Source organism: Pogona vitticeps, chromosome 1, assembly GCF_051106095.1.
Source record: "Pogona vitticeps strain Pit_001003342236 chromosome 1, PviZW2.1, whole genome shotgun sequence".
Classification (NCBI taxonomy): Eukaryota; Metazoa; Chordata; class Lepidosauria; order Squamata; family Agamidae; genus Pogona; species Pogona vitticeps.
The window spans coordinates 15,307,624-15,331,912 of NC_135783.1; the positions used below are offsets into that span (position 1 = coordinate 15,307,624).

General features: G+C 40.9%; 1 protein-coding gene across 50 annotated transcripts in view; it reads left to right on the forward strand.

Moving 5' to 3' along the window:
* The window catches only part of NRXN1 (neurexin 1), a 1,165,889-nt gene extending 1,145,874 nt beyond the window's left edge, over positions 1–20,015 (forward strand). For all 50 annotated transcript variants that reach the window (XM_078382536.1, XM_078382566.1, XM_078382658.1 and 47 more), the window contains one exon: positions 16,402–20,015. In XM_078382536.1, the coding sequence (XP_078238662.1) occupies positions 16,402–16,706 (305 nt within the window). In that variant the 3' untranslated portion in view covers positions 16,707–20,015. The remainder of the gene's footprint in view (positions 1–16,401) is intronic.
* Positions 20,016–24,289: the final 4,274 nt, after the last annotated feature.

Here is a 24,289-nt window from a genome sequence, read left to right on the forward strand (position 1 = left end):
CAGCTTGGGGGTGCTCCTGGACCCCAGTCTAACACTGGAAGCCCAGGTGGACTCGGTGGCCAGGGGCGCCTTCATCCAGCTGCGGAAATTATACCAGCTACGGCCCTACCTGGACGAGCGGAGTCTCATGACAGTTACACATGCACTGGTAACATCTCGTATTGATTATTGCAATGCGCTCTACGTGGGGCTGCCTTTGAAGACGATCCGGCGACTGCAACTGGTCCAGAATCGAGCTGCGCGGCTGGTGAGTGGTGGGGCCGCCAGAGAGCACATCAAGCCGATTCTGTATAATTTACACTGGTTACCAGTTGCTGTCCGGGCCCAATTCAAAGTGCTTGTTTTGACATATAAAGCCCTAAACGGCTTGGGCCCTGGATACTTGAAGGACCGCCTCCTTCCATATGAGCCTACCAGGCTGTTAAGATCTTGCCAGGGGGCCCTTTTGAAAGAGCCATCCCTCAAGGAGGTAAGAGGGATGGCTTGTAGACAAAGGGCCTTCTCGGCAGCTGCCCCCAGACTATGGAACGCCCTCCCAACTGAAATTCACCTGGCGCCGACACTGATGATATTTCGGCGCCAGGTCAAAACCTTCCTGTTCCAGAAGGCTTTTAATTGAAATAACATTAATTGTGGGTCTTAATGATGGCAATTTTAATTGTATTTTTTAATTGTATTTTAATTGTATTTTAACTGTATTTTAATCATTTTGTTTTACTCCATTGAATTTTGGTTGTTGTGAGCCGCCCAGAGACCTTTGGGTAGAGTGGGCGGCATATAAATCAAATAAATAAATAAATAAATAAATAAATAATCGGGTTTTAATGCGTTTCTATGGGCTTTTTAAAATCGCTTTACGACGTTTTCGTTCTACAGCGATTTCGCTGGAACGAATCAACATCGTAATGCGAGGCACCACTGTACAGGAAATAAACACAAACACTTGCTGTCTTTGAAAAGTTTCACTCTCGCTGATAGGGATGAAAAAAGCTAAGATCTACATCCCAAGTCTGACCAGAGGGATAACTTGAAGGATGGATCCTCCAGTTCATGAAATGTTATTGGACTACAATTCCCATAATTCCCATCCCTTAGGCAAGAGGTCTGGAGTTAGGCACAGTTGCGGTCCAAGGACACCCACAGGACCACAACTTCCCTGCCTGATTGAATACAAAATACTTATTCATCATCATCATCTTAGAACTCCAGAAATGGAAGGAACCTCCTGTCATCCACCAAAGAGCTCCTGCTGTTGCTCTTCAGCAGGTGACTTTCAGGGAGAAAATGATTATGAAAATTAAGCATCATTTTAGCCTTCAGTTTAACCAATCCCATTGATTTCAATGGGACTAGAGATGGGCACAAACCTTGTTTCGGAGGTTCATGCCAGTTCCTACACACAGCACCACAGGTGTGGCTTGTTCCCTTCTCCTGCCTCCCCAGCCAGTAGAGAGGAGCATGATCACTCATCAGAGCACGCTCCTCTCCTCCTCTTTAGCTGTCCGATCAGTCCCCAGCAGGAGCATGTTGTCTGTCCTGCCTCCTTGATTGAGTGGGGTGACCAGGCAAGGAGTCTCCTTCTTTGGAGATTTTTAAGTGGAGGCTGGATGGCCATCTGTTGGGAGTACTTTGATGGATGTTCCCGCATGGTGGGGGGTTGGACTGGATGGCCTCAGTGGTTTCTTCCAACTCTATGACTCTAATAGTAAAGGGGACAGATAAAAATTGACAACCTTTTCTCATACATTTGTCAAGTTTTGACAAATACCTATGCCTTAGAAGAGTCACTTCAACCTTTCAGAAGGGGAAAATTCTTCCCAATGGTGAGAAATCATCAGATAGTGGCCTAAGGGGGGAAAGGGACACAGCCATCTGAGGAAGCCCAGAGGGCCAGAGTAGAATATTGGGGTAGATGGGTGCTGGATTCAATTCCAGGGTGTGAAGTTCTTTGCTCTGACATTCAAGAATTATTTATGAGTGTGAGGATCATTTGGAGAACAAGACTTCGGCAGTTATACCTTAGTGATGGTGCCAAATCCCCAGGCATTTATGATAGGCCGAGTGTAACATTTAACGAGCCCCACAAGAACTGTTTGTGTGGGGATAACAATAAGGCCTGGAAGATGACCAGAGTGACAATTTTAATGCTTAGGTGATTGAAAACAAAGCAGGATGGAAAACGGCCAAGCAAAATTGAAGTGGGGGAGAATGAAACAGGCCGAGTGCATGAAGCAGAGCGCTGTGATCCAGAGAAGATAGCTTTTGAAAAAAAAAAAACCACAAAAAGAGACACTCGAGTCACCCCCCAAAGCACAGCAGTTATTGAACAAAGCTCGACACTGATTGCCAGGAAAGCGTGTGCAGTCCACCAGAAAGGATGGTGGCCTTGTCAATCACAAAATTACACAGGCAGTGTACGGCTCTCCTTTGCTCTTGTCCGCTTGCCTGCATCTTCCAAAAAAAAAAAAAAGACAGACAGAAAGAAAAAAGAGTGGAGTAATATTGTCTGTGGTCCACAAAAGAAGAAAAACCAACCACAATTTGTATTCGCGAATGCTTTCAGGGGATCTTATGGTTATTGTGGATTTTTCAGTCTCTTTGGCCATGTTCTGAAGGTTGTTCTTCCTGACGTTTCACCAGTCTCTGTGGCCAGTGTCTTCAGAGGACCAGTCCTCTGAAGATGCCGGCCACAGAGACTGGCAAAACGTCAGGAAGAACAACCTTCAGAACACAGCCAAAGAGCCTGAAAAACCCACAACCATCAACCACAATTTGTTTGAAGAAAAAATGGGAAAGTCTTATAAGTTGAAAAAACATGTTGCATGAGGAAAAGCCCTGGTATTTTCTGCCATTCTGGATCAGCTGGGCAGGGCAGTCACTGTGTTAGGCTGTGTTAAGTGGCTGCCGCAGATAGTGGAAGGCCAGGAGTTCAGCACTTGCTCTTCTGAGGGTTGTGCCCCCATGGTCACACCTACTTCCATCCCTGCTGCCTATACCCCGTTGGTGCTGCCTACTGCTGTTGTTTCCCTGCCTACTATCCTCCCTCTGAGGAACAACTGGTCATGTAGGGAAGTTCCAGAGATTAAGGAAAGTTGTGGGATGAGAAGGTAAGAGGAGACTTTGAGGAAGATGGGGTGGTAGCAGAAACAACAGCTGCTGCTAACATTTAACCCTCAAAAGTAACTAGATAAATGTGTCATTGGAGAGCTCAGTGGTTTAGGTATCTGGCTGTGTAGCCAGTTTGATTCCGTCCTCTGCCTCCTGCAATAAGAGCCATCCTGTGTGTCCTGTGTCAAGCCACACAATCCTAGGGCACCCCTAGAATTAAGGGAATGGTGAACCACTTCTGTGTATTCTCTACCTAGGAAACCATGGAAGGGATTGCCATAAATTGAAATGGACTTGATGTCACACAAGACATTTATACATAGTAAATGCCACTCATTCCATTCCATTATATTACATTATACAAAATGGTAGCATTACCAATCATTATGTGGGGTCATAGTTATACTCTCATTCCTGCTCCAACGTTGTGTATTGCAGCGTCATTACTTTGAATCCATTATTTCCAAGTCCTAGAATATTTCCATTTCTTCCAACATACCTCTAGCCACTTTTTGCTTTGTATTAGTAATTTCTAGACTTTCACCATTCATTTCACTGATTGTTCAAGTCAATTAAAAGCCTGTCTAAACAGAGATGGAAATCTTCACTTACTTCATTCTCTCAGGCCACTAATGAAAAATTGCAAAGGCTTTCTCCCCATTGGGTGAGATTATGAAGGATTTGATGGGTTTTTTTTTTAATGTTTGAGCACTTTTTTTGCAAAAAAAAGAGGGGGGTGCTTTTTTTTTTTTGTACCAAAACTTGTTTTCAAACAAAAATCCTGTTGTTGTTTTAGAAAGCTTTGTGTATCTTATAAAATATCAGATTTTTGTTCAAAAGGGGGCAGAAGGTGTGCTGTTGCCACTGCCAAAATATAGTCCTCTTTGCTCTCATTTTGAAGCAAAACCTCACACCAGTGGTCCATATTTTTCAAGAGAGAACATCCTTAGGGCAGAGCATGCTCAGTAGCTCCAAGATAGTTGAGTGTTTGGGAGAGATGGAGAGTATGATGGAATGGTCTACAAAAAGAGAGAGTGTTGGCCTGGCTGGCTAAGATATGAACGGGAGCAGTCTAATAATAATAATAATAACGGATGTTGTGGGGTTTTTGGGCTCTTCGGCTGTGTTCTGAGGGTTGTTCTTCCTAACATTTCACCAGTCTCTGTGGCCAAAATCTTCAGAGGACAGGAGTAGCACTCTGTGCTCTGGTGCAGTTTGTTTGGGAGTTGAGTATTTATGGCTGTGAGATCAGCTTTTGTCCTTTTCAGGAGATGGGTGATTATGGTGATCAGTGTATTTTTGATGTCGGTGTATTGTTGTGATAAGGAGGAGAGATTATCTGTCACTGTGTCTGGAACGATCACAGTAGTCACACAGGTGAAATGTTAGGAAGAACAACCTTCAAAACACAGCCAAAGAGCCCAAAAAACCCACAACAACCATTAGATCCTGGCCGTGAAAGCCTTCGCGAATACAACAACAACAACAACAACAACAACAACAACAACAACAACAACAACAACAATAATAATAGTGTGCCCTCAAGTCAATTCTGACATATGACGACCCACTCCAGGTTTTTTAGGTATAGAGTTCTCAGAAGTAGTTGACCATTCCCTTCTTCTGGGGGTGCACTGGGACTGTACAGCTTGCCCAAAGCTACATAGGCTGGCTCTTCAGCAGGGAACTAAACACCCAACCTCTATGTCACTGAGCTATCCAGCTATTTGAAGCTTTTCCTGCAGGCTTCACTGGTGCATATAAAATAATAGAACCTCGTTGTGCAGGGAAATGGATATGGTTGATTTTTTAAAAGATTTTTACAGGCACCACCTTCTTCCCTTGGGGTTTGTTCATTTGTTTTGCAAAGTTATTCAGAACAACATTTTATGCTCTTTTCAGCTTCACTAGCGTGTGGCCATGAAAAGATATTTCTCTCATTAGGAATCCAATAGAAGACAGCTTCGTTTTCTAGGAATGCGCAATCAACCTGATGCAGTGGCTCTGAAATTAAATGGGGATGCTTTACTAGCAGCTTAAGTGCATCAGAAAATTAACATAGATGCATTGCTTGCCTCAGGCTGTCCTTTGATTTTACTTCTTCAACCGACTATGTCGAATTCGTATTTCTTTTTTTCCTTGTTTACGGTATTCCTTGGACTGTCGCAAGAACAAAACAATACTGCCATATTATTGTCTGTGTGGTTTTTGAGCAAGGACAGATCAAGACATTTGGATGCTGGAGGCAAAAAACAACCCCAGATCATTACAAATACAAAGGCAATTGATTAGATATCTTCCTTTACCATTGCTGAGATAGCAGGATAATGTAGGGGCATAGGTAAGGGCTCAAGATACCATGTGATAGCTCTCTTAACTGCTGTTCAACAGAGGAAGCAACTGAGAATGTCAGGAAATACCCTGGGGGCTGCTATTACTGCCCACCAATATTTGCTACTTGAATCACTTGCCTCAGTTTGCCTAGTGGTAGGACCAGCCCTACTATTAACTCACACCTTTCACTGGTGCTGTTTGCCTAAAATAAAATAGATATATATATCAAATATTTATATTAGCAAAACCATGGACATTTTTTTTACTGGTGTCAACCTCTTGGCTGAGAACTGTAGTGGATGGTTTTTCAATATAATCAGGCCTTTGTTGTTAAATTTTCATAGAGTGTACACTGAAATACTAGCAAATTCATGATATCCATTTAATGGTGGGGACCCATGCACACCCTTCTCCCTGCCTTTTTATGCATCTACACGATGGGCCTCAGCTTGGACTGAAGGCAGAAGACAATTAAGACTGGCCTTCATTTCATCTGGGCAATGCCTGAGAACTACCCTTGTACCCCAGTGTGTTTTGTCAGGGAGCAGGAACAAGTGAGAAGTGTGTAGTCACAATAATCTCTTAAACAGGTGAAATAAAACCTGCTGAATATGTTGCCTTATGAAAGAAGAGCAGATTTTAGCTAATGTACTACACACATTTCAACCAGTATACAGTGGTGCCTCGCTAGACGATTGCCTTGTGGGGCAAAAAACCTGCAAGACGATTGTTTTTTGTGATCCCTATGGTGCCTCGCAAGACTTTTTTTCTATGACCGTGCTTCACAAGACTTTTTTTTTTAGACCGATGCTTCACAACACTTTTTTTAGACCGATGCTTCACAAGACTTTTTTTTTTTTGAGACCAATGCATAGGGAACCTTGTAAGACTATTTTTTCACAAGACGACGATTTTCACAGAACAAATTAAAATCCTCTTGCGAGGCAGCACTGTATGTCTGTTTACACCAGTTACAGGAGTACTCAGAAAAGTTTTCTTTTGCCAGATTCACTTTATATCCTTTTTGAGGAATCCTATGCAGGAAAGGTGCCATCCTGCACAGGAATTGTAACAATGCTATGCAGCTTGTGTGTTTCTTCTGCCCTTTTCAGGAGAATCTTGCACAGGAAATCCGTCATTCTGCAGAGAAATTGTAATTCTCTTGTACACCTTGGCATTTCTTCTAGAAAAGGTGACCGTGAACGCACCCAGAAATCCGACAACTTGATTTCCCATGAGATTTCTCAGGGGAAAAAGAGTCTCACCAGAAAAATCTCACTGTGAGGAGAGAGGAATTATTTTTCTTTCCTTCCAAGAGTGAGAAACTGAGAAATTCAGATCACTGATGTATATTTTTTAAAATGCAGAAACTTTGCTAAGTTATTTGTGTGCTGGGGAAGAAAAGGTGGGAATTGAGCAGACTGAAAACATCTCTTCCCTCACAAAATCTAAAATGAAGATCTGTCTGAACTGCAATTAAAGTAGCTTCCCATATGTGTTTTTAAAATGCACCTGCATGTAATAAACTAGTACATCATTTACATGAAGTTCCTAATCTTCATTTAACATGAAGTGGGTCTCCTCCTGCCCATAACTAAAACCTGAAAATGTCAACCTCCTAAGTGGAATCCAAAGTGATTCTCCAAGAAGATTCTGCTTCTTGATCTTTGCTGGTCCCAAAGGCAGCACCAGAATAAAAGAAAGAGTGAAACCAACAGGAAATAGATAATAATGTTTGGGCTAAGAGAACAGGGCAGTAGAACTATGTTTCGAATAAAACAGTGTCCAGGTAGTAGAGCGTTCTGGTTTCCTGCTGTTCCCAAATTGAAAACCTGCAGAGTGTATACAACCAAATAATTACTTTTATGCCTTTTTGCAAATGCAGTTCTCAAAAATATTAATATATATAGCCATATATGAGTCTTATATGAATAATTTCCTGACTGTTTCCCTCTCAGCATATGCAAGAGCATGGATATGAACCAAGCCAGCTTTTAAAACATTTTTTTAAAGAAAGGAAAAATGGGTCTTTGCTAATTTCAATTCTCAGACACCACAGGAGTTTTCAATTCCCATTTTATTTTCACAGTTTTAATGAAGACTGGACATTGGCAATAGTCACTTTTTTTTTCCTTTCTTACTCTTGAAATTTAAGACTCATGTTGAAGGCCTGCCAAGAATTATAATAACCCTCTGATGCGCAGTGGTGAACTGTAGCCAATCGTGATTGTTCCAGACAAGTTATTTCATAGCTGCAGTAACAACAGGAATATAAAAATCAATCCCATCGAGTATGGTATACGATGCAATTCAAGCAGATGTGTAAAAAGAAAAAAAAGTTTATAATGAGGACAAGCACAATATACAGTACCCACCTCATTGATTGTGCTGAGACGGGCCTGTGTAAGACGGGGTGACTAGTTAATTCCCGACAATGGGATGAAAACAACAGTGTTTCAGTCTTCTTCTGAGCCAAATCATCCACAGTGCTATAAAACAAACATCAGTATACCTGACTGGTTCTTTTGATTTTAAGTTTTGTAGGCTTAAATCTAGAGAATATAAGAGGTTGCTGACTTTTCCTCTGGTATTTCTTGGGCAAGGAAACTGCTTTCCAATGTCTAAGAGTTCAGTCAGGCCTACTTCTCAGGAGGTTTCTTCAGAGCACTAGAAGGATGCTGGCAGCCACTTTTCAAAGTCTTTGGGGCCATCGTTGGGATCTTAGTTTCATACAGAGCACTTGAAGGACAAGAAGTGGATCGTCTTCATCGGAGCTTGGAAGTAACTAGTTATAAGTAGCAAAATGGCCTGTAACTAAAGCAAACAAAGTGTGCTGCTTACACGCCGCCTCATCACACTTAAATCACTCTCTGGGCGGTTTACAGTTTAATTATGCAGGCTATATATTGCCCCCACCCTCTGTGAGCTGGCTACTCAATTTACCAACCTCAGAAGGTTGGAAGCCCGATTGAACCTCGAGCTGGCTACCTGGGATTGAAACCAGGTTGTGAACAGAATAGTAACTGCAGCACAGCAATTTAACGACTGCACCATGAGGCTCTCTTGCTCCCCAAGAAGTAATGACTTACTTCTTCGATAGCAAGTAAAATGTCTGGTAGTTACAATATTATATTTTAGGTGTCGCAGTGAGGATCCTGGTCACTTTCCAGTGACCACTTCAGGGCATTCTGAGGTCTTTTTTCCCCCTCAGGGTTTATGCCGTTCTCTTGTCAATCCTAAATGGCAATGATTAGGCATGTTCTTTGATGTCATCGTTTGTCTTTCATAAATATTTGCAAGAAAGCCAGTCTGGTGTAATAGATAATTGGACTCGGACTGAGGAGATTTGAATTCTAATTCCTCCTTGGCCACAGGAACTCATGATGGACAGCAGTGTTAAAATACTCCTCGAAAACTGAATTATTTATTGTTTTATTTTATTAATTATATCTCTGTCCTGCCCATCTAGTGACCAGGGACTGCTCTGGATGGCTTACAGCCATTTTAAAAACACAGATACCCACCTCAACCCACAAAGAGATAAATAATGACATCCAAATAATAACAGCAACAAAACTCCAAATAAAATAAAATAGGGTTAAATAAGAGTAAAATTATGAATCAAATGTGACTTGGGAACACTTAACAGCAAATATTTGCAACATGCAGTATCAGAATGTTCCACTACAGGGGACTAGAGAATATTTCCCTATATTTCTATAGCCATTTGTAATGACAATACAACAGTAACACAAAAAGCAACAGATTACCGGACCAGAAATGGTAATGATAATAGGAACCTGGCAGCAGAGAAGTAATAAGTAGCACAACATGTTCCTTTTAAAATGTAACAATCCAAGATCTTGTTTTCGTGGCCTAAGGAAACACAACCAAGGGCTTCCCTCCTGTAAGGAATATAAGAAACTGTGGGAAGCATTTTAATCATCTGTAAGTTGCAACTGGAGTAGTGCCAGTGGAACCTAAGGAGGAGCTGACTCACCAGACCCCTGGTGATTCAATGAGCCTCCTCTAGATGCAACATACCATATTAAACAATAGGATTTCGGCCAATGATTTTTAATGGAATGCATTCATACAGGCAATGTGGACTGTAGTTTGGGGGGGGGGGAATCATTCTTGATTATTTTTCAGGTTTCGCAACACCAAATATCCTCTTCCAGACTTTCACCCGCACCAGCGAGATACCCTGGCTATCCACAAAGTGAGACGCTTAGTCTCATTTTTCCCATTCAATTTCTGTTTTTCGCAGGTCTTCTGCAGGAATGATGTCAGTCTATGCAAAAAATAGCAGCAATTCTGCACAGATTGTTACGTCTTCTGAGAAAAAATATATACGTATATATAAAACTATCAAATTCCTGAGAAATTCCATGAAAGGTTTCTCCAGGGGGGAAAAAACAGAAATATCATTGCCAAGAGAAAAGAGGGATTGTTTTCTTGGGCTTTTTACTGAGAGGGAAAAGATGTAAGATCCATGTTCCTTTTTCATACCTAAGCCCTCAAAGATGGGAAGATCAAAGGATGAAGATATATATGTAGACCAACTCATAGTCTTCCATGTGGAACCAACCTAACTTACTCATAGAGAAACGTATAGCTTGGGGAGGGAGCATTATTCTGTGGCAGGGCACAAAGGTTAATGTGCAAATGATCCCATATCCAGTCCTGGACAGCTCTCATTAAAAGAACTCTTTCTGGGTTTGATCATATAAATTGAATGAGCAGGTTGTGAAAGACAAGAATATTGTACATTGTGTAAGACCAAGTCACAACATTCTTGTTGCAGGAGAGAGAGGAGTCCCTTTGAGTAGGACAAGAAGGGTTGAAGCCAAACTACTGTGACAAATTAGACTCATGGCGTGCTAGTTTGCCAGATCCTACAAAGATCAAATTCTTTGAGCTTGCTACACAATAAACTACGTAGATGTCAGGATGAGTAATGACTTAAAAAGCTTTCCAAGGGTTTATATTTCCGTTTTCTCTCTCCAAAGCCTGGTAGAAAAAAGAAGCCACAGTAATTCTCCTTCAAGATGGCTCATGGAATGTCTAGCAGGTCTTTATTTGTTCAGAAAATATTTGGTTCCTGGCTTATACAATATTTCCAGTGCATTCCTGTGTACTAGATGAATCAGCAATGCCCTGGAGAATGGGGGGACTTATCAGTTGCTGAAAAACCCCATCCCATGAAACAATTGTCAAGAATGGGCAGTATTGATATCACTGGGAAAGTTACTGTATTTACTAAGGCAGCACATATAACAAAATATCACAATTTTGCTGCTATTCCCACTTCATCCCACGCACCTCAAATTACAAACAGCTACTCTGAGAGTGCCAGAAACACTTTGAGCTAATTAAGTGGTTGTGTCTTCTTTAGACAGATGGAGTAAGTGAGATAATTGTGAAAAGATGCTTAAAATGAAAGAATGCCAGTAGGTTTCAAAAAGGAAGGGGGGGAGAGAGAGAAAGAGAGAGAGATAGTGTTTCTGTCTCAAAATAACATTCTTCAGTTTCTTGTTTTCAGGCCTCAATACTCAAAGGAACATCTACAGGTAGAAAGGGAGCTGAAAAAAATGACATTTAGCAGACATTAATAGCCAACTTCATTGACAGCTTTCACCTCAGATGCACACATTCAAAGACAACTTTCAACTCATCAGGTAGCGACAAGAGTTTATTCAGCAGGTTCCATTCTTTGCTGGACAGAAATTAATTTCTATCTTCACATTCAGCTTGCTAATTTGCTATCATCTTTCTCTCGCTTTAAGATATACTCAAGAGCCTTTATTTAGGCATAGTGGATTGTCTTCTATGAATTTCCACATCACACTAAAGGGTATAACAAAGAGGGAGAGAGGAGGAGAAGAAACAGCTATTATTTCTTCTGTGAGAAGATGATGATGGACTCCTGGTGTGAATAAAGCTAGAGCTTGAAACCATATGGTGTGGGAATAGGAGGTGGAACTCCCTCCCTCTACAGCCTTATGGTGTTGAGGAAAGAAAACCTGAGGGAAAACCTTGTAGCCTTCAGGCAGGGCAAGACAATAGCAAAGCACAAATCTAAAGGTTTGTGTTAAAGTGAAATATTTGCCGGGTTGCTGCAACCAAAGGCATCTGTTGTGGCCATCTTTGATAAAGTTTGTTCTCTGACTAAGTTCTGAATCTGAAGCGCAGAAATATGAATAGACCCCACCAAGATGATAAGTGGTCTGTGGGTCTCTTTAATGCATTTCCCCACCACCATCACCGTGGCCTCTTTGATACATTCTGTGTGTATTTCTCAATGTCTCCTGCATCGTTCTGGTAACGCTGGCCAGTAGCATTCTGATATTCAGCACAGAAATGTAGTGGATTAGTAGTTTTGCCCGTCTTCAGCTAGTTCATATCATTTTGGTGCAGGCTGGGAAGGAAGGGACCTTTCAGTTATGAAGGGGGATAAAAAAGCAGGAGAAGGAAGCAGGAGGAGGAGCTGAGCAAGTAAACTGTAAGTTATTGTAGACGTCTAGAGGGGCGGAGTAAAAATCGAATAAATAAATAAAATAAAAAATTATGATCACCATCTTGGTGAGTGTCAGAGCAGAGTTAAGACCATCTCTCCCTTTGGACTCTGGAGGCTGGCGTCATGGTTTGGGCCAAGGAAACGGTCTGCCATGTGACTTCAAAGTGAGATTCTGAGAGAGGAGATGGAGAAGGGAGTAAAAACAGTGGGTGTGCTAGGGTGGCCCAAATTCTCCTAATGCCTAAGGCAGGATGTGAAGTGCCACCCCCTCCCACATACAAAGTGTCAGGAATCTCTGTGTAGAGTCAGCAAACATCCTGTGCTGTTACACACACATGCACACATCATAACATTCAGATTCACATCACAACTACAAACTATAACCATTTCATCTACATGGGATCTGTGCATCCTTCGTCCTCATAGAGGGGCAGAAGTCGTGTCAGCAGCAGCCCACCTGTGTCCTCACTTCACCATAGGTTTAGCGATACGAAGGAGAACGAAAGGGATAGAGACACCACTGCAACATCAGGGAAGAGGAATGGGGAAGAGAAGGAGGCAGTCACCCAAAGACTCCCTGTTTCAATAATGCCCATTTCTAAAGGCTCCTTCCTCACAACTAAGAGGAGCAGGAAAGCCCAAGAAAATAATCTGCACTGCAATTTTATTAGCCTCCTTGAGAACTAATAAAGGGGAAACATGATGGCACAGGCAATTTTCCAAGGTCTCCCCCAGGGACTTGAGCGTGAAGACATTTTTTCTTACAGGGTTAAGAAATAGGAAGCAATTACGTGATTTGACTGCCCTTCTTGGAAGTAGTATCAGAATTCACTCCACTGTAATTCCTGGTATTTCTAATGTATGTGATGTTCTTCCCACTTGTTCTGCTTAAAAAATGGAAGTCCTACAGTTTGCTTCCTGCCAAAGCTTAAAATCGGTTTTGAGGAAGAGTATACCTTGGCCCTAGGGGGACATGGTAGTGATGTGGGTTAAACCACAGAAGCCTCTGTGCTGCAAGGTCAGAAGACCAGCGGTCATAAGATCAAATCCATGTGACAGAGTGAGCTCCCGTCACTTGTCCCAGCTCCTGCCAACCTAGCAGTTCGAAAGCATGCAAATGCGAGTAGATAAATAGGTACCACCTCAGTGGGAAGGTAACAGCATTCCGTGTCTAGTCGCACTGGCCACATGACCATGGAAATTGTCTATGGACAAACGCTGGCTCTAAGGCTTAGACATGGGGATAAGCACTGCCCCCTAGAGGTGGACATGACTGGACTAAATGTCAAGGAGAACCTTTACCTTTACCTTATACCTAGGCCCTAAGTTCTACCAATAGTGAGCATACCTTTGCAAGCCTCTGGTGAGAGGAGATAATGAATCTAATAGCCAGACCTCCATTCACACGATATTTGTAGTAATTCTCCACTTCACATTCACCAAAGACCAGCAGTGTTTTCACCCTCGCATAAAAACTGAAGCACCATTTTATGAGTCAGCCTCAGTGTCATGCAGTTGTGTTCCTCACAATTCTCAGAATGTCTTTACGGCTTCTGGTAGTTACTTTTTCTACAGGGGGGTGGAGTTCCCACTTTCCCAAATTTGTGGAAGGCAACCAGGAGTGGGTGTCATAGTTGATACAATAGCAGTCAGTCAGACATGAGGTAAATGTCTTGAATCATACCTTATGTTGAGTTTCAAAGGCTCAGTCTGCACTACACTGTGAAACATGCAGATTATTCACAAATGTCATTACAAGATTAGTGCAGTAAAAATAAAGAATGGGGAACATTTCTTCCCACATCTGTTCCTGAGCTTCTGAGGGGCAGAATGTTAACCTAGGCCTCTGCTTAACATAGACCAGGAGTGGGTAAAATGAAGCCCTCCAGATGTTGGCTAGGGTTCAACTCCCAGCATTCCTCACCATGGACTAGGGCCAGCAATGTTTGGAGGGCCACACTTTGTACATACCTGGTTTACAAGGAAGTTGCACCAAAGAAGAGAATCTTGCACAGAGCACAATTTTTCACCCTCTTTTCTAGATGCAACTACATCTCCTTCTGCCATCATCCGCACTTGATGGTGCAAGGTATTGATATGCAAATTTGCATAAGAACAGCAAAGAACATATGAATTACAGTATTTTATTCTTCACATTGTCCAAATTTGCAATTCTCCACTTAATAATGTTAAAAGATGCCACTGAAAATGTGTTTGGCTTCTCCTTCACCTTCTTCCGTAGGAATGTGCTTGCCGATCAAGAAAATAACTTTCAATTATATATTCTGTATTAACGTAGAACACATACCTTATGAATATCTATAAATATATCCCTTTGGCTATACAATTTAAGTAGTAGAACAAAGAATTTACAATACTTACAATGCATATAGTACTTCACAAGAATAGTGTGTGAACTTACAATAATTGCAACAAACACATTTTTATGATTACCAATATCAGCATTGTTTCACAAAGAAAGACTTTCTTTTCTTTTTATTCTGTTCTGTTGTTCTGTTCTATTGATTGTTTGTGCAGCCATTTTGATTCTTGACTGAATGAATGAGTCTGAATTCTTAAGAGAGACGTTCCCCTGAGTTGATGGATAGCTGTCACTAATGAGATGATTTTACCATAACATTTGCTGAAAATACTCATTAATGGGTTATGTGTTTTAGAATAGTGCAGGGATCAAAACTTTTATAGAATGTTCTCTCTGATGTTTCCATTTGATCTTATATTGTTTTTGTGGGGGAGGGAAAGATTGTTTTGGTTTCTTTTCTAGGTTGTTTGTTATGAGACGCACAAACTTTATGCATCATTAAGTTTAATTGTACTAGGTTTGCATATTGTATTCATTATACAGCTTGGCTGAGAAGTGGAAAATGGAAATGCAACCAAAACCCACCAAAAAAAGCACATGCATAAATATTGAATGTGATCTTAATATTTCTCTGAGATATATCACACATTTGTTGATTTCTTTAAGAGAGCTTTCAAGGGGAAAAAATATGGCACATTCTGCTCAGCTTCAGCATTGTGGGAAAGACAAACGTTTTCTAGTGAGCTTTGTGGGATTTTTCTGGGGCCTTTCACTGATCTTTCGAAAGAATCAACATTTAAGACCAGCTTGTCAACCTTAAGGAATTTTAGAAAAGGCCTCTGGACTGAGCTGATCTCAGTATTTCTGCATGGTGTAAACTGCAGCCTTTTGTTGCCTTTTTGCATCTGCCTCCCATGTCAATAAGTATCTATATGTACATAGCTTCAACATTGTTTTGGGACTTTTGCTGGAATATTATATATTTGTTGCTTAAAAATTGTAATGCAGCAGTCAAATCTTCAATGAGTGAGGGGGTGCTTATACAGGGTTTTCTTCACTCATTCTTTGGTCCAGATGCCTTCAGGCTTTACTAGTCCTTCATCTGTCTGCACACACCTAGGAACACAGTGCCTGGGATGTACAGAATAGAAATGCGCATTTGCACAGAAAGCCATGTATGTGGCCAGTATCTTGCTTATTCCATGCTTTTGCAGGAGATAAATACACTTTCATCTAGCCTAAAAATGAAGGCGTGGTTCACCTGAAAAAGCAGCTTGCACTTACTTTAATGGGAAGTGCTGTTCACTGGTTGGTTGGTTGGTTGGTTGGTTGGTTGGTTGGTTGGTTGGTTGGTTGGTTGGTTGGTTGGTTGGTTGGTTGGTTGGTTGGTTGGTTGGTTGGTTGGTTGGTTGGTTGGTATCTTTTGCTAGTCTGCTGATCTTTCAACAGAGTTCTGACACAACACAGTTGCAGCAGTCTGATACCATTTAGGGGCTGAAATCCTGTTGTGCAGTTATGCGAACAATGCAGCTTTTGGAAGCCTATGATGCCATAGGTATCATGTTAAGAAGTCTCTGTAGACATCTGTTGTATATTGTGTTGCACAACTTAACATGCAATGGATAATGCCTATGGAGAGTTCTTAACTCACAGTAATACAAGACTAAAAGCTACACTGTCTGTGTAACAGCACAACAGAATTTCAGCCAGTGGTTCCATCCTAAGGAATATTCAGATTTGTAATTTGATCAGGCAGTTCAAGAGTGTATATAAGAATCATGGAATAATGGAGTTGGAAGAGGCCTGTAAGGCCATCAAGTCCAACCCTTTGCTCAATGCAGGAATCCAAATCAAAGCAGATCTGACAGATGGTACTCAATTTCCACCATTTGAGCACTCACCACTTCCTGAGCTAGTTACTGGCTGAATTCTTAAGTACATCATCAAACTACCAATTCCAGGATAGTGCAGAATGGAGCCATAAACAGTTAAAGCAGTATCATACTCCTGTCACTGTGTGATACAGACACAGTCATAGTGTGATTTGACAATGCACAGCAAAGGTGGTACCCATCCTGCTTTGCACTAAATGCTTTTTTTTATCATCTCCTTACAGCAAGTCCCACCAAGCCTGGCCGGGGAGGCTACCCAAGTTCAGATGAGGTGGTTCGGGAATCCAGCAGCACAACTGGCATGGTGGTTGGGATTGTGGCTGCAGCTGCGTTGTGCATCCTCATCCTCCTCTACGCCATGTACAAGTACCGAAACCGGGATGAAGGCTCCTATCATGTTGACGAGAGTCGAAACTACATCAGTAACTCAGCACAGTCCAACGGGGCTGTGATTAAGGAAAAGCAACCCAACAGCTCTAAAAGCTCTAATAAAAACAAGAAAAACAAGGATAAGGAGTACTACGTCTGATCCCAACCGCTGCAAAAGAACAATTGTATAGAAATAGTCTTCATTTTATCTGAGACATAAAACGAAACTTATTTACTTTACTTTTTATGAAGCACATACAATGTTTAAAAAAATGGGAAAAAAGGACACAGGGAATGCAATCAGAAAGGAAAGACTTTTTTTAAATAAATAAAAAAAACAAAGGAAAGGGAAAAAAAGGAAGTAAGCATTTCATACTCTAGGTGTGCCGAAACCAGAGTCAATAAATCCCCTTACATCCACAGTGTTTTCATTTACTCTACCATCTTTATGTTGCTGGAATGTTCCTGAAGATGATGTTGGTAACTACTGCACCCGTGTATGGAAAAGAGTATTACTACCAAAAACATCACCCAGCACTACGAGGGAAAAAAAAGTAACAAACTGAAACAAACAAATGAAATTAAATCTCTCTCTCTCTCTCTCTCTCTCTCTCTAGTACACACACACGCACACACACATACAGAAGCTACCTACGTGTCTGGATTTAGCCAAAATGCTCGTGCTTTCCAGAGGAGTAAAGTCCGTTTGATTCCCTTAGAGGACTTTACGGTTCTACACAAGCGCTCAACAAGTGAACCTCGAGACCCCGTTTGCTGCCCAGCACAGTGAAACAAGGATTGGAGCTTGGGTTTAAAGTAAAGTGCTGGCTTTTCTGAATAAAAACCATTCCTTTAGAAGAAGAAGAAGAAGAAGAAAAAGAAAAAGAAGTAATAGAAGACGCGTTTGAAATAGCCCCTTTCTGGTTGTGAGGAAAACAGTATAGCGGCCTTATTTTCAAAAAAATCAAAAAACAAAACCCAGTAACAATAAACAGACAAAAAAAGTGAAATATAAGGCTTATTTTCACACACCACTAATCAACAAACCTGAGGGCAAAGATGCAATCATTTGGGGGGGAAGTTCATGCACGCTTAATATGTTATTACATATGTTTATATTAAAAAAAAACACATCTATATGTGCTTTCTGGACTGTGATAAGTGATGTTTTCTAGCCTGTTGTATAGACAATGCAAACTATATCTGCTCTTCAACCATTTTTGGTAAAACTCAATGTTCTAAGTGTTGCTAGGTATAGAAAGTTTTACAACATCTGGAGCAACCGACAATTCTGTTTATTTTTGCAGCCATAAGAAACTGCCACTGTTTTTCTTCCCCACCTTGTTCTTTCTTTCTTCTTCTTCTTCCTTTTAAATTTGTTTTTTTTATTTACAGTTTAGTGAATCTACTAAGAGGGATGTGTATGAATGTATATAAGAGTCAGCTAATTTTCTTCTTAACCTGTACAGCCTCTCTTATCTTCTTTTGCAGTTCAGTTTTCAGTAGTTTGTATGAAAGAAGTGGACTTAGAAAGCAAATATATATAGATATAAACTTCTTGATTTTCTTTTTTCAATTGCCCATCCACTCCCAGGAGATATCAGCAAAACCAAACAAAATCACACCATTTCTCCCCCTCCCCTTGATGTAAAACTGATGATTTAAAGTATTAGTGTACTCCAATTCCGATTACATCCTTCACCAGTGCAGTTGGTCCCATAAACTAAAAGAAAGGTCAAATTCCAAGAAATACTTTATCCAAAACTTTACGATTGTTACAGTTTGGCTGATAAAAGAATGGTGGTAAGGAAATTAAGAAATTTGCCGTTTAATCTGCACCATTTTTCTCACCAAAGAAGAGTTACATGACACAAAATGTTAGAAGCATAAATTGCATGTAAAACAAGATTCCAGTTGACATACTGTAATCATGTGCAGAAATATTCTTCTCCCATTCATCTTTTTTTAAAAAATTATCCCCTCATTCCTCTAGGCATACATGACATTTCTTCTAAACTAAGTTGGTCCATTGGTTTGGTGAAAAACATTATTTACATTTCTTTTCATAAACACATGCATAAACGTCAACTGCGTTATGGTTTAACTATGCGATTATGTTATAAACTTGCAAAGTTTTTTAAAAAAATAAAGGTGATTCCCTTTGAATCCCAACAATAGGTCATTGTGAAACATCTCACTTAGTAAGAAGGATACAAAGAAGACGACATTACGCCCAAAGAAGGTAGCTCAGAAAAGAACCAACCAGATATTGGAATGCTTGTTGCTATTCACATCTTAAAGATGGAAAGAATGAGTTTTAAGATCAGCTGTAACTAGCAGGCCACACAGCTGTCTTGTGTATTTTTCACTGCCACTGCGGCCAAGCATTGGGAATCGGCCGAACCTGTAGTCTTCAACAGAACAACGCTTCAGGATCCTGCATTTAAAATATCTTGGCATGGTCACCCTTGAGAGTTGCCAACGAACACACGTGAACAGGTTGCGTACACCGAGGGCTTTGGAGGAGGGAAGGGTGATGCTTGCGAATATCCGAAGGTTATGTAGCATCGAAGATAAGCTACAAAAATTGCCCCATTTTCCCTTCATATACCCCCCCCCATTGTAAGTTACCATTGCTGAGTGAAGGATAGTGAATGAAGGACAGTGAATGAAGGAAATCTAGCTTTGGTGCCCAAACTAAAATAAAACAACAATGAGAAAGGAATTTCCACCATGTTAACATAAAAGGGAGAAGGTTTTGAACCTTCGGCATTCTCCACGGATGACAGTCTTAAGAGAATGGCCAGGTTCTTTTGTGTCTTCATATTTGACTTTGTTCTCTAACTTGGGTTACTGTCTTTCGAAGTAATTAACACGAATACTCTTAAGGAATATGTGATGTGGGATTGTTATTTATAGCAAAGGTAATCTGAAGCTATTTCTGGGGAATTACTCTTGTTCTCCTTGTTGATTTTGTGATTTAATGATGAACAAAAGAAGTGTTTGCATTTATCAAATGTTTCAGTAGCTATATTAAAACACTTTTTTTTCTCTTATTTGAAAATACATAACCAATACGTTAATCCCATTTCTGTAACAATCTAATTTGTTTGACTAAAGCTGCAATCTTATGCTCACAACAGGGAGTAAGTCCCATTGAAGTCGATGGGTCTTCTTCTGAGTAAATGTGGACAGGATTGTGCTGTGATGAGATGGCTCTGGGTTATTCTTTTTTTTAATTACTGTATTGTGTTGCCTTTTTTTTAACAATACACTAAAATAACGTGTGAAATTATTCATTCCCAAATATCAGAAAACAAAAAGAGGTCAGAAGCCCTTAACCTTATAGTGCTTTCTGTGATAGATATTTACAATTTTTTTTTATTTGTTGCAAGGCCAATTTATCCATTATTGGAAATGCTAAGCAAGTGGAATTTACCGTTTTGTTAATAAAATGTTTCTTAATACAGTTGCTGAGTCATTATTTTCTAACCCTCCATTTTTTATATACTATGCTTTTTGCTCCTTCTACAACTCATTGTGTCTGGTGGAGGGATGATGGTCACGTTCCTTTCATTTAAAATGTCTTGATCTTCATTTTTCCCCCCATCCAGTTTACTTTTTAAAAAATCTGCGCAATTTGGTGAAGTTCTGCGGAATTTTAATTTTTTTTTTTTTATTAAAGCAAATAAAATGCTTTATCTTCAACTGGTAAAGAACTTCCTAGTATGGAAAGACTAATGTTCATCCTGCCTGCTGTATCAGCAGGTGAGGAGTTGCTAAGGAAAAAAAAAAGAAGTGCCAGCTCTCAAAGCTTTCTTCCTGGAGGCAAAGATCTTTCTCATGGCCTTATTGTGACTTTTCAGGGTTATTGAAAAGTCACAAGAAAGCCATGATAGTTTTAAAAAAGGCTTTAATATTCCTACAGTGGGGTCTCTACTTAAGAACGTCCCTACTTAAGAACAATCCAACTTAAGAACAGCTCCATTTGCTAAATTTTGCTTCTACTTGAGAACAGAAATCCAAGATAAGAACAGGAAAAAAAAACCTTTCCTGCTCTTTTTTTAACCTTAGGTCATCTTAGGTTAAAAAAAAATTCTCCCCCTAGTGGTAGAGTACGTATTAACCAGCTTTGCATTAGTTCCTATGGGAACTAATGCTTCAATGTATGAACGCACCTCTACATAACAAAAAAACAGCCAGAATGGATTAATTGGTTTTCAGTCCATTCCTATGGGAAATTTTGCTTCAATTTAAGAACGTTTCAACTTAAGAACACCATTCCAAAACGGATTAAGTTCTTAAGTAGAGGTTCCACTGTAGTTTCTATGGACGGAAAAGAGCAGATACGGATTAAATGGTTTTCGATGCATTCCTATGGGAAATGCAGATTCAACATAAGAACTTTTCAACCTGAGAACCACCTTCCAATACAGATTAAGTTCTTAAGTATCTCCCTTCCGCCAATGAGTTTCCTGGCTGTGAACGGATATTTGAACCCAGATCTCTTGAGTCCCAGATTATCACTCTATCCACTACAAAACATTGGATTTCCTCATGACTGCAGGATGGCTCAGTGGTTTAGAGATCTGGCTACAGAGCCAGAGGCAAGGAGTTTGATGCCCCACTGTGCCTCCTGGTTGGAAGCTGCACTTGCTGATCCATAAGTCCCTTCTAGCCCTGCAGTTCTTAGATGATAATTGTGATGATGACGATGACGATGACCTTGCACACTGGAACTTCTTAAAACTTCATTTCATTTGATTTGATTTGCAAAGAATTAGATGCAGTTATTCATGACCAAACATAAATCTCACTCATCCCTAACTGAGCTCTAACAATGTTGGCTCTACTCCTACCCTTCCAGCCCTCTGTAACCCTCTTCTTTTATTTCAAGAAAGGAAGTAAACCCTGAGATGCAAAATGTGCGGGTGGTTGAGGTTACCACCTCCCTCTGGCTCAACCAGCCACTCACCAAGCCCAGCTTCCTAGTTTCCTGCACCTCCTCAACTGATCTTCCAGTTACGGCAACAGCTCAGGCTTCTCTGCCCGGCCCTCTTGGCTGATCTCCCACTCAGACGAAAGGGCGGAGCAGAGAAGTCTGTGCTCCTGCTCCTGACTAGGAGATCAGCCAAGGAGGTAGAAAAAGCAAGCAAACTGGGCATAGTGAGTGGCTGAATCGGCTGTGGAGGTGAGGGAGGGGAGCAGCAATAGCTGTGCTGCTGCCTTAATGAACTGGGACAAATTGGTTCATGCTTATCTCTGCTCTGGATGTCTTTAGACAAAGGCTGGGCAGCTCAATGGTGGGATGCTAGAGGTGCTGAATTTTTGCTTCAAACCAGAGCTTGGAGTTCATGCAAAATATAATGTTCACCTTATTCCTAACTCCAATAGAAGTTTTGGGCAGAAAGGTGGGATATAAATATTTTAATTAAATTTAAAAATCCTTTTTTTATTTATTTTATTCATTACATTTGTATCCCTCCCATCTAATGCTGAAGCACTACACTGGGCAACTAACAGCAATTAAAAACCCAACTACTCATCGCAGCCCACAAAGAAATAAATAGTGAGATCCAGACCAAACAAGAATAACCCAAAATATAATTGTGCCCCTACACGTGGATCACACAGCTACACGTTTCTGGTTTTTCTTTCTTTCTTTGAAGAACCTCCTGCATGCAATCTTCTTTTCCTTCTGCAAGTATGACATTACAGGTCCTCCAGTGTAAGTAAATCTGATAATATTTACTTCCACCTGTGTGAAAATTTGTACGCACGAATCTTGGTGTGATTTATAAAGCCAAAGCTGTGTAGTGGATGACCACAGATTGAAAGAACTGTGTTTCAGCTCACAGACTATCCCAACCTTTGGCTATGGCAGCTAGAGGAAAATGCTTTACTTATAGAACACATTTCCCAAGGCCTCAGCGAATACATACCATTTGAGAAACTATTTGAATATTCTCATTGTAGAAAATGCTTCAGACAAAAAAGTACATTTGATAGGTGATGAGATAATTCGTACTGGATATAAACCATTTAAATAACCCGAACAAGGGGGGTGTCCTTTTTGCAAGATAATTTGAGAGCCCCCAAAAACCTTTTTCAAACTATGTGTACATCCTAGAATCATAGAATAATGGAGTTCAAAGGGGGCTGTAAGGCTATTGAGTCTGACTCCCCTGTTCAATGCAGGAACCCAAAGCAAATCTAACATATGGTTGTCTAGTTTTTTCTTGAATGCTGCCAGCATTGGAATGCTTATCATCTCCTGAGGTAATTAGTTCCATTGTCATACTGCTCTGACAGTTAAGATGTTTTTCCTGATATTCAACTGAAATCTAGCTTCCTGTAGCTTGAAGCCATCAGTATGTGTCCAGCACTCTGGGATGATTGGGAACAGATCCTGCCCCTCCTCTGTATGTCTGTAGGCATCCTTCAGTCTCGAGAGACTATGGTAACATGCTCCAGGCTGAACATTCAGACATCAAGGTTTCCCATCTGTTGAGGTCCATTCCTAAGGCCTTCAGATCCCACTTGCAGATGTCCTTGTATTGCAGTTGTGGTCTCCCTTTGGGGCAATTTCCCTGCACCAATTCTCCATACAGGAGATCCTTTGGAATCTGACCATCAGCCATTCTCACAACATGCCCAAGCCAGCATAGACATCACTGTTTCAGTAATGTATACATGCCTAAGATTCCAGCTTGTTCTTGGACTACTCTATTTGGAACTTTGTCCTGCCAGGTGATACCAAAAATGTGTTGGAGACAATGCATATGGAACTTTTTCAACCTTCTCTGAAGGCAGAGGCAGGGTCCGGCTCTTGGAAGGGAAGTCTGCTGTCTCTGGACTTGCTCCAGCTTCAGATGGGCAGCGCGTGTGCAGTCTAGTGCTTGCATAAGGTTCACACAATCAGAGTCCTAAGTCCCAAGCTTCGGGAGGCAGGGCAAAAAGGATGCAAGGCTTAGGGTTCAGGATTTGGGCTGAAAGACTCAGACATGGGACTCAGTCCCAGGGACTTGCCAACATTCCTGTCCATTGTGCTGCTACACAAGTCATGGAAAGAAGATGTGTCACATGGACATCTTGGATACGAAGTTACTTCTGTCAAAGAGGTTCCTGAAGGCGCAATTGGAGACCATTCCAGCAAAGAACAAAACAGCAGGGCCTCCGGAGAAACAGAGGCAGCCACACAATGAACACATTGCTTTCTGATGCACCACCAAAAAGGAGTACAGGTGAGTGCCTGAAGCTTGTATGGAGGGTGTCTGGAGGTTTAAATCTCAAAATCTGGTTAGGTTTATGAAGTATGTTTTAAAAACATGGACCAATAATGGGGTCCTTATATTCCAACCAGAAATGTTAGTGGTGACAAGGTGAAACTCAAATTCCCTCCTAGGGAAAATATGGTTAACATGATGAAAATAGATCAAATGATACAGAGAAGGGCAAGATCAGTAAGGACAGAAGTACAGGAGCACCTGGCCTCTCTAAATAATTCCATGTTTTCAGAGTTGGGAACCAGCTCTCAAGGCAGCAAATTTGAATATTATTCTGTCATTCATTGCATTTCTACGCCACCTCTCTCCAAATGTTGGGACTAAAGGCAGATCAAGCAATGACCCGAATCCTATTGTGTTTGTGTAACTTGCTCCAGCTAATTGTGAATCAATGATATTTTGAATCATGTCTCAGTTTGCATGCCTGGTTTTGCACTTGATTACACAACTGAAATGT